This window comes from Drosophila elegans, unplaced genomic scaffold, assembly GCF_018152505.1.
Source record: "Drosophila elegans isolate 14027-0461.03 unplaced genomic scaffold, ASM1815250v1 contig_814, whole genome shotgun sequence".
In the NCBI taxonomy this organism is placed as follows: Eukaryota; Metazoa; Arthropoda; class Insecta; order Diptera; family Drosophilidae; genus Drosophila; species Drosophila elegans.
The window spans coordinates 9,265,758-9,278,679 of NW_024546167.1; the positions used below are offsets into that span (position 1 = coordinate 9,265,758).

Below are 12,922 nucleotides of genomic sequence, written 5' to 3' on the forward strand. Positions count from 1 at the left end.
TAACAGTAAGACAATTTTTGATGTCTTATTTCATCTGTTAACTTAAAATAATTGTATATACAATCAAAACGACGTTATCTTTTAAACTAATAAAATTGTATGGATATATTTATTTACTTTTAACATAGTCCCCATAAATCCTATTTTCCCGCCCCGGGAGCCCTGGGATTGGGCTCAATGCGCAGCAGTTGCTTGTGCTGGCCGATCATGTGCTCGATGTGGTTGCATTCGCGCAGATGACCCTTGAACTCATCCAAAGTCTCGTAAAGCACCGGATAAAGAGCGGGCAGGAGGCCATGGTCCAGGGTCGGGAAGAGATGATGGAGCACATGGTCGCCGAAGTGGGTGAGCACCAGGAACTGCGACCACTTGAGATCGCCGCGGTCAATGATCGTGTCCACCTGGAAGAGGCCCCAGTCGCGATCCTCGCGATTTGCATCGCCCTCGTGATAGATTTCCGGATCGTGATGCGCCGCATTCAGACCGATCAGGCAGAAGCTAAAGCTGGCAATCGACGTCATCGCGAGCCACTGGCGAACGCAGATCCACACGCCCAACGAACCCCCGGTTCCCAGGTATATGGCGATCGGGATGCTCAGCGGCAGCAGATCGTGCCAGTACAGGATGTTCGTGTGGCGCAGCGAATAGAATATACTGCAATATCAATCAACCAAACGATCACTGATTAGACTTTGTTTACCTCCATCTCGAGCACTCACTCACCGTGTGCCTATCTGTATGAAGAAGGCTAGGGCATAGGCCACCGGTTCCGTGACCCAGGACACATAGCGCATCAGCTTGCTTTTGATGTGCGGATTGGGCACCCAGCACAGCAGTGGCTCGAACATGGACAGTTCCAGGTCGAAATAGGAGTTCGGATAGATGTGGTGGGACAGGGCATGGGACACTCGCCAGGAGGCGAAGTTCATCAGTCCCAGGTTGAAGGCGTACATCTGCCAGTTGTCACGCCGATGGAAGTAGTTGTGGGATACAATTACCGTCCAGCAGAGGGCCACACCCGCCAGGACCAGAGCCACAACGCTGTTGTATTTGGCACTGGCAATACCAAAGAGGAAGAGTGACACAAGGACCCCCAAGTGGATCATCTATAAGACAAAAAATATTATAAATCGTTAATTAGCACTAGCTATGTATAAACACCAATTTGAAATTACTTCAAGTTGCCTTAATTCTGACTTATCACTGCCACTAGAGTTGTAAAAGTGGTGCAACACGTGAAATGTAAGATTAGTTGTCAGAAATAACATACTAAGTTTCGAAAAACTAGAGACAGATATTTTCTAATCAGTATGTAATTGATAAGCCAAATAGAATTGATATGAAATAGTATTAAAAACACGCCCATTTCTTATCAATTAGTTTTTCACGTTTCTACACTTACATCACTCTTTCTCTTCGGCCGCTTGTCGACCGTCTGCAGCTTTTCGCGTACTCGCCCCTTGAGGGTCTTGTAGAATCCTCCCTCCTCGAGGGTCAAGGTGTAGATCCTTGGCTCTGCCGCATCCTTCACCTTGTACTTGGCGATCATCTTCTCGGGAGTCGTCGTGAGATGATGTGCCTCAAAGGCCTCGGTAATGTCGGTTCCCTTGGTCTCGCGAATCCAGAAGGGACCGCCAGGATGTTTGTCAATGAACTCGGTGAAGTCATAGATGCCATCGTAGATGCGCCAGAGTCCTTCGGCCCGATCGTCCTGTCGCTTACCCTTCTGCCAGCTGTGAGTGGTGACCAGGGGCGAGTTGCGATAGGTTGGAAACTTGGTGGCAATCCCGCTCTTTTTCCACTCCTCAATCACCATTTTGGCAAGTCCTTTTAGGTTCTTGACTTCTTTGGTAAACACTACACCGATACAGGAACGTTCGGCCTACGCTTCCAGCCACTTACTGAATGGCACCGGCATTGGCGCTGTGAATTTATGCGTAGCGCAAATCTCACCAGATTATATAAACCAAAAATCGATTCAAATTTACAAACAAAACGTTTCCATTTGATAAGATGTCCACCTTATCAGCGGAGCGCCATGGGGCCACAGCTGCCGCCTCTAAACTCTTACGTCCATTTTAATCTCATATATTGTCCTTATCAAAATTTTACTAGGTGAAATCACCCAGTGGGTTAGTCGTCGACAATAGGTCAGTGCGGTGCTCACAAACATTGTTATACCATTGCAGCAAATTGAGGCTTCGTTCGGCTGGCGAGAGTCTAGCCGAAAGCTATTAGCTATATGTATGGGAAAGTCTTATTTTTTGAGGCTCCTACACTCAGAAAACAAATCTCCTTCATTTTAGGAACACTTTCTTAATTTAACAAATAATAGGGGATAAGGTGGTAATATTTAATAAAGAACAAATAATCTTACTATTTAAGACACTGGGCGGCTACATGGAATTAGAAATTTTTCCTAAAAACGAGGAATTTTTTTCTGTTTTTAAAAAATATGTTTGTAAAATGGCTAGAAGAAAAAAAGGGTTTGCAAATCCCTACTCGTTAAGTACAGTAGCCAGCTGAATTTGGAGTATTTAATGAACAAGTAGACCAAAACCTTTCGGAAGTATGTATACATAAAATATATCAGGACCTTTAAAAGAACTGCTTTTTAAGTCGAATTCCTAGCTACTCTTACATGTATATCAATATAACCCAAAGGCCTATAAAAGTCTGCATATGTATATTCGACTACCGCTTACATTAAATCAAAGTGTGCCCTGTATACCATTTAAGTATTATTTCATTTCCATTTCGACCCATGATAAGAAGTGAGAGGGAGTGAGCAAAAAGCTTTTGATCTGTCATACTCTCGGTTCAAAGCTTTTCTAATTGATCGAGCGAGTGTAATCCGAAGACAAAAGCCGAGCGACGCTCTAAATAAAAGTTTAGTAGGCGCTACGTAAACAAACTCTGCGGTCTTCACTGGGGTGCACAGAGCGACCGGTTCTTTCGGTGGGTACTAAGTTGAACTTGGGAACCAATGAGCTATGTAGTTATCAGCTTCGACTTAATTTATGCACTCAAGATATTTATATGGCTAAAATTAGCTCCTATTAATCGTGTAGATCGATTAACAAATTGTGCACACAATGGCGCCCAATATAAAAGAGGATGAAGCCTGGAAAGTGTCAGGAATTTCGAGGACTTATCCGAGTTACCGCCAGTATCGTCCCATTACAAGTGAAAGGTATGTATCTAAAATATCTTTTAAATAAACAAATAAACATAAATTAAATAAATTTTACTTGCTTAGCTGGCTGGAGGGCAAAAATGCCGATGACGAGGCCGAAGGTCTTTGGCGCATTAACGATAAGCTGTACGACTTAAGCGATTTTGCCTCTCGCCATCCGGGTGGCGCCTTTTGGATTGAGTGCACCAGGGGCACGGATATCACGGAACCCTTCGAATCGCATCACATCGAGGAGCGAGCTCGCAAAATGCTGAGCAAATTCGAAGTGCGACAGGCTTCGAAGCCCCGAAACTACAAGTTTACGCTGAAAGAAAATGGGTTTTACATGACCCTGAAGCGAAGAGTGCGAGAAAAGCTGAAAAAGATTGAGTACGCTCCCACCAAGAAAACAGAGGTATAACAAATGTTCTTAGGGCACATCTTCTGAGTATGTCATTTAAGGCTTTATTTTATTAATTATTAAATTAATTTTTAGAAAGAAAAATACCCTTGACAAATATCAACATGCCTTAATTAACTTAAATGTTTTTATCTTTCAGTTTCTGCATCTGGGCATCCTGTTGTCCGTGTTCCTTTTCAGCTGGGCAGGCACAATTTTGAACTCTCTGATTTTCCAGGCTCTTGCTGGATTGGCCCTATGCTGGGTAGCCACCTCCACCCACAATTACTTCCATCAGCGGGATAGTTGGCGGATGTACACTTTTAATCTGACGATGATGAACTTCCGGAATTGGCGGGTATCTCATGCCTTATCACACCATGTCTATGCGAATTCACTACATGATCTGGAGATGTCCATGTTTGAGCCATTCTTGTGCTGGATTCCCGATCGTCATTATGCCAGTAAAACGCAGCGTTGGATCTCGGTGGTTATCTCCCCGGTGGTATATGTGGTACTGTTCCAAGGACAGTTTCTTATTCGGTAATATAATACAATATAATTTATTTATTTTTTTATTAGATACTTAAAGATTTTCTTTACTTTCAGTTTGGTTTTATCCCTTACCAAAAGAAACGTCTTGCACTGGGATGATCTTATTGGTCTGACCCTACCAATATTTCTTTATTTGTTCACTGGAGCTGATCTATTTGAAACTCTTATTAGCTGGCAAATAATCGTAGCGGTGGGCAGCTTTATTTTTGGACTTGTTGGTCTTACGGCAGCTCATCATGATCCTCGCATTCTACACGATGGCGATGCCCAACGCCAGGACATGGATTGGGGTCTATATCAGGTGGATACCATCATAGATCGTGGCGACATTAAGTGGTCGGATCTCTTGGTGCTTACCCACTTTGGTGAGCACGCCCTGCATCACCTTTTCCCCACTCTGGATCACGGAGTGCTCAAACATCTCTACCCAGAGTTGAAGAAAACGATGAAAGAATTCGATGTGGAACTGAGGGAGATCAATCATTGGGGTCACATCAAGGGTCAGAACGAGCAATTGCTGAGGATAAAAAAGAATACTTTACCACCGGGTAGTAAAAAGATTGAGTAGGACGGGGTTGGGAACTAAATAAATAATGTCTAATGGGCAGGGAAATTGTTGTTTTGTAAATAATTAAATTATATAAGTCTTAGATCCTTAAAGCTAAGGATTTTTTAACAACTATTAAAAGCAAGGTGAAATTGTTAAAATAGATTTAATGATCCTATTCATACTCTTATATTAATTGTAATTCACCATATGAACCAAACATGCTCTTATCAAAAAGCTTTTCTTAGCTCTCTTTCTTTTTTTCTCTGTTATCGTCTGTTTAAAGCTTCTTTACCGTTTCCGCTTTTTTATTATATCTTTAAAAGCATCGTTTATGGTTTAGTTTATCTGGTGCTTAAGCAACCCATAAACATTTCTTAACACACTTTATTTAGCGGCTCTTTAAAGTTGAGAGTTCAGCTGCTGCTGACTGATAATTTGTTTGCGTAAACGTTAGACCACGACAAATGGACGCACTTTTCGCTGAGTCACGGTGTCAAAGCAAATAGGAATCAATGAGCATAAGTCGATACATAAATGTATGATTTGAAACCTTGTAAATTTGAACACAAAATAACTTTATAAGGAATAATGAAAATCCTATTTGGGAAAGGGAAAATTAAAACTTAATAAGTAACCAAAATTTCATTGTAAGTTTTTTTTTTAAATTTTAAAATTGAATTTTCTTGTAGTCTAGTTTATAATTGTTAACAAATTTATAAAATTGTGCTGAAATAATTTGATAAAATAACCTATTTAAGATTGTCGTTCGGAGTAAATGGAGAAGATAAGCGATTCGGGTGGCCAGCAGCTAGGCAAGTTCTCCAATAAATAGCTGGTTGCGAGAACGGTTTTCATCAGTTTCATTTCATACTTTTTTTATAATTCTGGACCCAGCAACCAAACCTTTAAGAGCAGTTAGATAGAAGTTTCATTTCGAAGAAAAGAAGGTCGATAGCGAATCTAAACTTTAAGAGTTTACCTTTGGAACATGATTTATATATTGTGGGAACCACTTTATCATGTATTTTAAAAATAACTAAAGTTGTGGAATAAAAATAAAATTCAATTGTATTGAAATAAAACTCTCTTAAATTTCTAAAAAATATATCCATAAGTCTGACTCCTTTTCAGAGACCTTAACTACTTTAAATTCTTCCATTAAGAGTTTAGTCAGACAATTAAGAGCTTTAGATAAGAGTATCGTGCGGAATTGAAGGGAGTCAATAGGCAACAGGTGAAGTTTACTTATAAATAGCTGTCCGCATGTCCGGCTCTCTTTAGTTCTTATTTCGACATTGACCGGCGAGGGCACGCCAAAAGTTTCTAAAATGTTCGCGGCTCGATGTGTATTTTTGTTGCTACTCGCGGTAGTAGCTTCCACGCGGGGAGCCAATATTTTGGGGCTCTTCAGCAGCCACAGTCCGTCGCATCTGATCATCCACATGTCGGTGGCCAAGGCACTGGCCGAAGCAGGACATAACGTGACTGTGGTGTCGATGCTGAAGCCCACGATAACCCACAAGGACATCACCGTGATTGTGGTGCCGATGAAAAAGGAGCAAGAGCTGGTAATGGAAAACCAAATGTCCGTAATGGCCGGTCAGAAGAACTCTCTCTTCAGCACTATGAATCGCATTCTTAATGACATGGATGTGATGATAAAGGCCCAGGCCGAACTGCTTTCCGATCCGAGATTCCTGCGCATCTATGAGACCAAATTCGATTTGATGATACTTGGTTATTTTATAAACGATTTTCAATTGGGAGTTGCAGCCAAGCTAAAGGTGCCTGTAATCGTTGACTGGATGTCGGCGCCTGTTCCCATCATTGAAAAATTCACGGGTAATCCCTCGGAGATCTCGTATGTGCCCATTATGGGCACTGTTGTAACGCATCCTATGAGTTTTTTCAATCGAATCGAGAACTTGGCCAAGTCTCTGATCTTTAAATACATTATAGTTGCGTTTGAGTATAAATTGTTCAGAATTTATAAAGAAGTCTTCCCGGCTAAAGATCAGCCAACTCTAGATGAGCTTCGAAAGAATATCTCCATGGTCTTTGTCGGCTGCCATTTGAATAGTGAGGGACCCATTCGAGCCCTTGTTCCTGCCATTGTTGAAATCGGAGGCATTCAGGTGAAGGACAAGCCGGATACGCTGCCCAAGGATATTGATACGTTTTTAAATAAATCGAAGCAAGGAGCTGTCTTTCTCTCACTCGGCTCTAACATCAAGAGCTCCTCGGTAAAGCCGGAAATCGTTCAGACCCTCTTCAAGGTCCTATCAGGACTGAAACAGAACGTTATTTGGAAGTGGGAGGACCTGGAAAAAACGCCAGGAAATGCATCCAACATTCTCTATAAGAACTGGCTGCCCCAAGATGATATCCTGGCCCATCCAAACACCAAACTCTTTATCACACATGCCGGAAAGGGTGGCATCACCGAGGCCCAATACCATGGAGTACCTATGGTTGCCTTGCCCATTTTCGGGGATCAGCACGGAAATGCTGGTGTAATGGAAAAATCGGGATATGGCGTTGCCCTTGATTTGCTCACCATAACGGAGGACAGTCTAAAAGAGGCCGTGGAAGAAGTCTTGGGAAACGAGAAGTATCGTCAAGCTATTGGGAAATTCTCCGCCCTTTATAGAGATCGACCCCTGACTCCAAAACAGTTGGTGGTTTACTGGACGGAGTACATTCTGAAGCATCGAGGTGCCCCCCACTTGCAGAGTCCAGCGGTGCATATGAGCTTCATTGAGCTAAACAATCTGGATATATACGCTCTAATTTTAACAATCCTAGTTTTGTTCGTCTTCCTAACTCGCCTGGTTGGTAAATTAATTTGGAAAAAGTTTTGGGGCACGACAAAGATATCAAAAGCGAAAAAGAACCAATAAATTTATTTAATTTTGAATTGTATATTTATAATAAATAAAAATTTTAACTTTAAATAGCTCCATAAAATAATATCAAATGTTTTTCTTTTTAATGCATATATTTCATAAAACACCAGGGAGTCTATCATCTGCAAAGTCCCCTCATCCACATGGACTTTGTGGCCCGCTACAATCTTGATGTTTATGGAGTAGTCCTCACTGTCAGTCTGGTTCTATTCTTTATACTCATAGTCATACTTCGCTGGGTATTTTGCAAGGTTTTTAGAATTGTGCGTGGTCACAGTTATCGCAGGAAATCGCCGCATATAAAGCTTAAAACTAATTAATCGCAATCACTGTGTATACGTAATATCAGTTAATATTATGAAATACGAAATTGCATGTGCTCAGCAGGTTCACAGATCAAGCAGTCTAAGACTCTTAAGAACAAAAATAATTAAATTTATATTCAAAAATAAAAACATTTGTTGAACATATTTTATGAGAAGCTACACTTGCAATAATCACTGATTACGGAAGTAAAGAGGCAGGGTTAAAAAAAAATAAAGATTTGCCGGAAAGCATGACTCAGTATAAAACAGTCGTCCATTGAAATTGATTGTTCTCAGACGTATATATTATACAGATATGTATAATCTAAGAAAGGTACACCATGAAAAAAATCGGTCGCAGTTTTGGAAGTCGCAAGTTGCAAATAAACAAATTCATCATAATTTTAATAAATAATAAAAATGTAAAGTAGATTTATATTATGAAAAGTATACAATAAATTTGGAATACCTTTTTAATTTGCACCTACATCGCCTAGTAATGCTTGTGTTGCTATCTGCAACGAAACTCAAGTGCCGTAAGTGACCTGCGAAATTAAATTTATTTACACTGATGTCATGCACCTTAGACAACCCGGCAATTAAACAAATAGCAACAATGATCCCCAGACCTAGAACAACACTCACTTAACAGGTTGCTCCCACATTCTCCCACAGCGATTATTTTTAAAACCCTCCCCGCTCTGCGATTCTCTGAAATTCTCTCTATATAGAAACTATAGCTTCGGCTCATTACGATTCCGATTCCGATGCCGATTCCGATTCCGATTCGGGTTCGGATTCAATTCTCAGTGATTCGAGTGGCTCTGAGGCAGCGCGTGCCGTACGCGTATTGTTTTCCAAATTTGTTTTATATTATTTAATGGTTTACTTCGGTGTCTGTATATAGACGAGGTATTTAGAATATCTATAATTGTTGTGTTGGAGTCATCAACAGAGAGTGCCAATTCAATGAAATAATAGTTAACCTCCAAGTTGACATTGACAATGCGACAAGGGTGCAACCTTTAACCTGTTTACTTGCAGTCAAAACCATTTGAAAATATTGCCTGTCGTCTATTTTAAAGTGCAATATAATTAAAGTTCCATTTAGGGTTATTCGGGGACAATAAATGCAACAATTACTATAAAAGTATTTTTAAAGACATCACAAGAGCTTTTAATATTGACCACTGTTCGTTTGGGCTCATAGTATGAAATAATATAATTGTTTTTAAACAAGAAAGAAAGCAAACTTCGGCAAGCCGAAGTTCATATACCCTTGCAGCTATCGCAAGAATTAAATATTTTTGAAAACATTAAAATTATGATTTACTTGCGTATATGTTTAAAAACATTGAAGCTATGACGATTTGCAGCTTAATTATTTGATTGTTCTTTTATATATTTTTATTATTTCTATGGGAGCTATATGATATAGTCGTCCGATTTTGATGAAATTTAAACCATAATCCTAAAATATTTAACCATTGCTATATGTCGAAGAACTAAAAAAAAAAATTAAAAAACAGCAAAGTTATAATTTTTTTTCAATTATTTTTCCGATTGTTCCTATGGAAGCTATATGCTATAGTCGTCCGATTTTGATGAAATTTTAACCATAATTCTGAAATATTTACCCATTGCTATACGTCGAAGAACTAAACAAAAAATTAAAAAACAGCAAAGTTACAATTTTTTTTCAATTATTTTTCCGATTGTTCCTATGGGAGCTATATGCTATAGTCGTCCGATTTTGATGAAATTTTAACCATAATTCTGAAATATTTAACCATTGCTTTATGTCGAAGAACAAAACAAAAAATTAAAAAACAGCAAAGTTATAATTTTTTTTCAATTATTTTTCCGATTGTTCCTATGGGAGCTATATGCTATAGTCGTCCGATTTTGATGAAATTTAAACCATAATTCTGAAATATTTAACCATTGCTATGTGTCGAAGAACTAAACAAAAAATTAAAAAACAGCAAAGTTATAATTTTTTTTCATTTATTTTTCCGATTGTTCCTATGGGAGCTATATGCTATAGTCGTCCGATCCGGCTCGTTCCGACTTATATACTACCTGCAATAGAAAGACAACTTTTGGGAAAGTTTCATGCAGATAGCTTTAAAACTGAAAGACTAGTTCGCATATAAACGGACGGACAGACGGACAGACGGACAGACGGACGGACAGACGGACATGGCTAGATCAACTCGCCTAGTGATGCTGATCAAGAATATATATACTTTATAGGGTCGGAGATGTCTCCTTCACTGCGTTGCAAACTTCTGACTGAAATTATAATACCCTCTGCAAGGGTATAAAAATAATTAATTTTAAGTTAGGGCCGTCAGAGGATATAAAAGGCAACGTGTACTTTTACTTAATGTACACGTACTAACTTCCTTCGCATTAATAAGGCAATTATAACTTGGCCGTGACAAACATTTTGAAATTCGATGTACTAAACAAAAATGACATATATATTTGCAGATTAACGGTCAAAGGGAATCTTATCAGTTCGTTATCGCCCGAACCGACTGAGTATAAGATAGTCGCCGGCTGCTTGCAGCTCAATCAGTTTGCATTTGTACTTGGACTTGAACGGAGCTAGTGATGGCACAAGACCGGAGCACGTGGATCGGCTGCAGCTTGGGCGGACTTCTGGTCGCCCTGCTGGCCCTGCAGTCGATGCCCCAAGGAAGCGAAGGAGCCAACATTCTGGGCGTGTTTACCAGCCACAGTCCGTCGCACTTGATTATTCACATGTCGATCATGAAGACGCTGGCCGAGAAGGGTCACAATGTGACCGTCGTCTCCTCGATGCCACCGAAAGTAACGCACAAGAGCATTAAGCACATTGTGGTGCCCATGAGTGCGGAGGATGAGAAAATCCTCAACGACGGCATGTCCGGGATGGTCAAGGAGAAGCCCTCGATTTGGAACACGATGAAGTCGATCTTCAGCTCGCTGGCGCTGCTCATCGACAAACAGGTGGACGTGCTGGAGGATCCGCGTTTCCAGGAGCTCTACCTCAACAAGGGCAACAAGTTCGATGTGGTCTTCGTGGGATTCTTCTTTAACACTTACCAGGTGGCCTTGGGCGCCCGGTTCAATTGCCCCGTAATTATTTCCTGGTCGGGACCACCCATGATGATGGTCAACGAGGTGCTGGGCAATCCGGAGCTGTCCAGCGTGCCACAAATGCAAATTGCTGTGGCCGCGGGACAGCCCATGAATTTCAAGCAGCGAGTGCAGAACTTTGCCAGCACTCTCGGTTTTAATGCGCTCAATTTCTTCCTAACCCACAAATACAATGGTTTCTACAAGTGAGTACATCACAATTGATTATCTCAAAGATTAAACAAATTTTTCTTATCCCTTCAGTCGACTTTGGGGCAATGACAAATCAATGCCCACTTTTGAGGTGGCCAAGAGGAATGTCTCGCTGGCCTTCTGCAATAGCCATGCTATCAGCGAAGGACCCATCCGTCCCAATGTGCCGGGCGTCGTTGAAATCGGAGGCATCCAGATTAAGAACAAGCCCGATCCTCTGCCCGAGGACATCAAGGAGTTCTTGGACAAGGGCAAGCACGGCGCCATCCTCTTCAGTCTGGGATCGAACTTGAAGGGCGAGCACATCCAGCCACAGGTGATTGAAACCATTTTCAAGGGCCTGAGCAGCGTAAAGCAGCAGGTGATCTGGAAGTGGGAGGACACCAAGAACACGCCCGGCAAGTCGCCGAATATACTGTACAAGAAGTGGCTGCCACAGGACGATATCCTGGCCCATCCCAAGATCAAGCTGTTCATAACCCATGCGGGCAAAGGGGGCGTGGCCGAGGCCCAGTACCATGGCGTTCCCATGCTGGCGCTGCCCGTCTTCGCCGATCAGCCGGGAAATGCCGATAAATTGGCGGAGAGTGGATATGGCCTACAACTGCCACTGGCCAGCCTCGAGTTGGATGAGTTCAAGGCGGCCATCAAGGAGGTGATCGAGAATCCCAAGTTCGCCGAGAAGTTGAAGGTCTTCTCGCAGCTCTATCGCGATCGTCCCTTGACTGCCCAGGAATCGGTGGTCTACTGGACGGAGTACGTCATCCGGTACCACGGTGCCGCCCACATGCAGAGTCCCTTGGTTCACATGGGCTTCGTGGCCAGCCATAATCTGGACATCTATGTCATCGCCGTTTTGGTCCTCTACATCCTGTTCCTCATTAACAAGATCGTTTGGAAGTTTGTGTGGCGCAAATTGTGCGGCAAGTCGAACAAAGCTGCTCAGAAGAAGAAGGTTAAGAAGCAGTAAATAGACGATAATAGAAATAAGTGAATTTTATACAAGACGACTAAACGAAATAATATGTAAAAGAAAACTGTGTATTTTTTCCATTATAAATAAAAGTTTAAAATGTTATAAAAAACATTATTTTTTAAGTGTTTTAGCAAATATTACTTTATTTAAGTAAAATATTTCGTACGAACTTTTTTAATAAAGCAGGTGAGGAATGCATTACTTACAATACAAATGTTCATAACATTTAGTTAACCAGACTATTATCACTATAAGCCGCCGAATATCTTGTCATTAATGAATCGTTATCAATTTCGCTGAGGGCGAACACATAATGTTAATAACAGTGACAACAAACATGTGTTTTGTTGCTTGGCGTGAGAGCTCATGCTCTCGGAAAACAATTATTTACAAAATGGTCAGACTCTCTGGCTCTCAGTCATTTATTCCGACTGCTTTTTTGCATAAATTATTTTTTATGACGAGTTTTGTTTACCAAATTAGTAGACTTGTTTAAGTTGTAAAGTGCCACTCGTTTTGTGTTAAAAAATAACTATTTAATTATTACATTGCAGAAACAAACTTTGAAATTAAAAAAAACAAAATTTCACCATTAAATTAATTATATACAAGGCAGTCTTACAATTCACATTGTTTAAGTTGTTTAGTTCCACGCGTTTTGTATTAAAAAACAGAAAAACAACTTAATTATTACATTATTGGAAATTTTTTGCCGC

The 12,922-nt window shown here is 40.8% G+C and overlaps 4 protein-coding genes across 4 annotated transcripts; 3 read left to right on the top strand and 1 right to left on the bottom strand.

Annotated features, from left to right (window-relative positions):
• Positions 1 to 79: 79 nt before the first annotated feature.
• On the bottom strand, positions 80 to 1,916 carry LOC108150463 (cytochrome b5-related protein). The gene is made up of 3 exons (XM_017278652.2): positions 1,403 to 1,916; positions 724 to 1,106; positions 80 to 654 (listed from the first exon to the last, which is right to left on the bottom strand). Exons 1-3 carry the CDS (start codon positions 1,814 to 1,816, stop codon positions 141 to 143), a joined length of 1,311 nt encoding a protein of 436 aa, XP_017134141.1. The 5' UTR covers positions 1,817 to 1,916; the 3' UTR covers positions 80 to 140.
• Positions 1,917 to 2,869: 953 nt separating this feature from the next.
• LOC108150531 (cytochrome b5-related protein) lies at positions 2,870 to 5,238 on the top strand. Its single transcript, XM_017278761.2, has 5 exons — positions 2,870 to 2,958; positions 3,072 to 3,193; positions 3,260 to 3,590; positions 3,736 to 4,118; positions 4,185 to 5,238. Exons 2-5 carry the CDS (start codon positions 3,096 to 3,098, stop codon positions 4,696 to 4,698), a joined length of 1,326 nt encoding a protein of 441 aa, XP_017134250.1. The 5' UTR covers positions 2,870 to 2,958; positions 3,072 to 3,095; the 3' UTR covers positions 4,699 to 5,238.
• Positions 5,239 to 5,977: 739 nt separating this feature from the next.
• LOC108150425 (UDP-glucosyltransferase 2) lies at positions 5,978 to 7,628 on the top strand. Its single transcript, XM_017278583.1, has one exon. It carries the CDS (start codon positions 6,009 to 6,011, stop codon positions 7,578 to 7,580), a length of 1,572 nt encoding a protein of 523 aa, XP_017134072.1. The 5' UTR covers positions 5,978 to 6,008; the 3' UTR covers positions 7,581 to 7,628.
• A 1,062-nt stretch (positions 7,629 to 8,690) lies between these two features.
• Positions 8,691 to 12,320, top strand: LOC108150530 (UDP-glycosyltransferase UGT5). The gene is made up of 3 exons (XM_017278759.1): positions 8,691 to 8,803; positions 10,388 to 11,223; positions 11,282 to 12,320. The coding sequence occupies exons 2-3, from the start codon at positions 10,511 to 10,513 to the stop codon at positions 12,198 to 12,200; spliced, it is 1,632 nt and encodes a 543-aa protein (XP_017134248.1). The 5' UTR covers positions 8,691 to 8,803; positions 10,388 to 10,510; the 3' UTR covers positions 12,201 to 12,320.
• The last annotated feature ends 602 nt before the right edge of the window (positions 12,321 to 12,922 follow it).

Excerpts from the sequence above, each read along its gene's own strand:
- LOC108150463 (XM_017278652.2), bottom strand. The coding sequence starts at position 1,816 with ATGGTGATTGAGGAGTGGAAAAAGAGCGGGATTGCCACCAAGTTTCCA. Across the intron at positions 1,107-1,402 it reads GGCCGAAGAGAAAGAGTGAT|ATGATCCACTTGGGGGTCCT; the intron begins GTAAGTGTAGAA and ends TTTGTCTTATAG. Across the intron at positions 655-723 it reads TTCATACAGATAGGCACACG|TATATTCTATTCGCTGCGCC; the intron begins GTGAGTGAGTGC and ends TTGATATTGCAG.
- LOC108150531 (XM_017278761.2), top strand. The coding sequence starts at position 3,096 with ATGGCGCCCAATATAAAAGAGGATGAAGCCTGGAAAGTGTCAGGAATT. Across the intron at positions 3,194-3,259 it reads CGTCCCATTACAAGTGAAAG|CTGGCTGGAGGGCAAAAATG; the intron begins GTATGTATCTAA and ends TTACTTGCTTAG. Across the intron at positions 3,591-3,735 it reads CTCCCACCAAGAAAACAGAG|TTTCTGCATCTGGGCATCCT; the intron begins GTATAACAAATG and ends TTTATCTTTCAG.
- LOC108150425 (XM_017278583.1), top strand. The coding sequence starts at position 6,009 with ATGTTCGCGGCTCGATGTGTATTTTTGTTGCTACTCGCGGTAGTAGCT.
- LOC108150530 (XM_017278759.1), top strand. The coding sequence starts at position 10,511 with ATGGCACAAGACCGGAGCACGTGGATCGGCTGCAGCTTGGGCGGACTT. Across the intron at positions 11,224-11,281 it reads AAATACAATGGTTTCTACAA|TCGACTTTGGGGCAATGACA; the intron begins GTGAGTACATCA and ends TTATCCCTTCAG.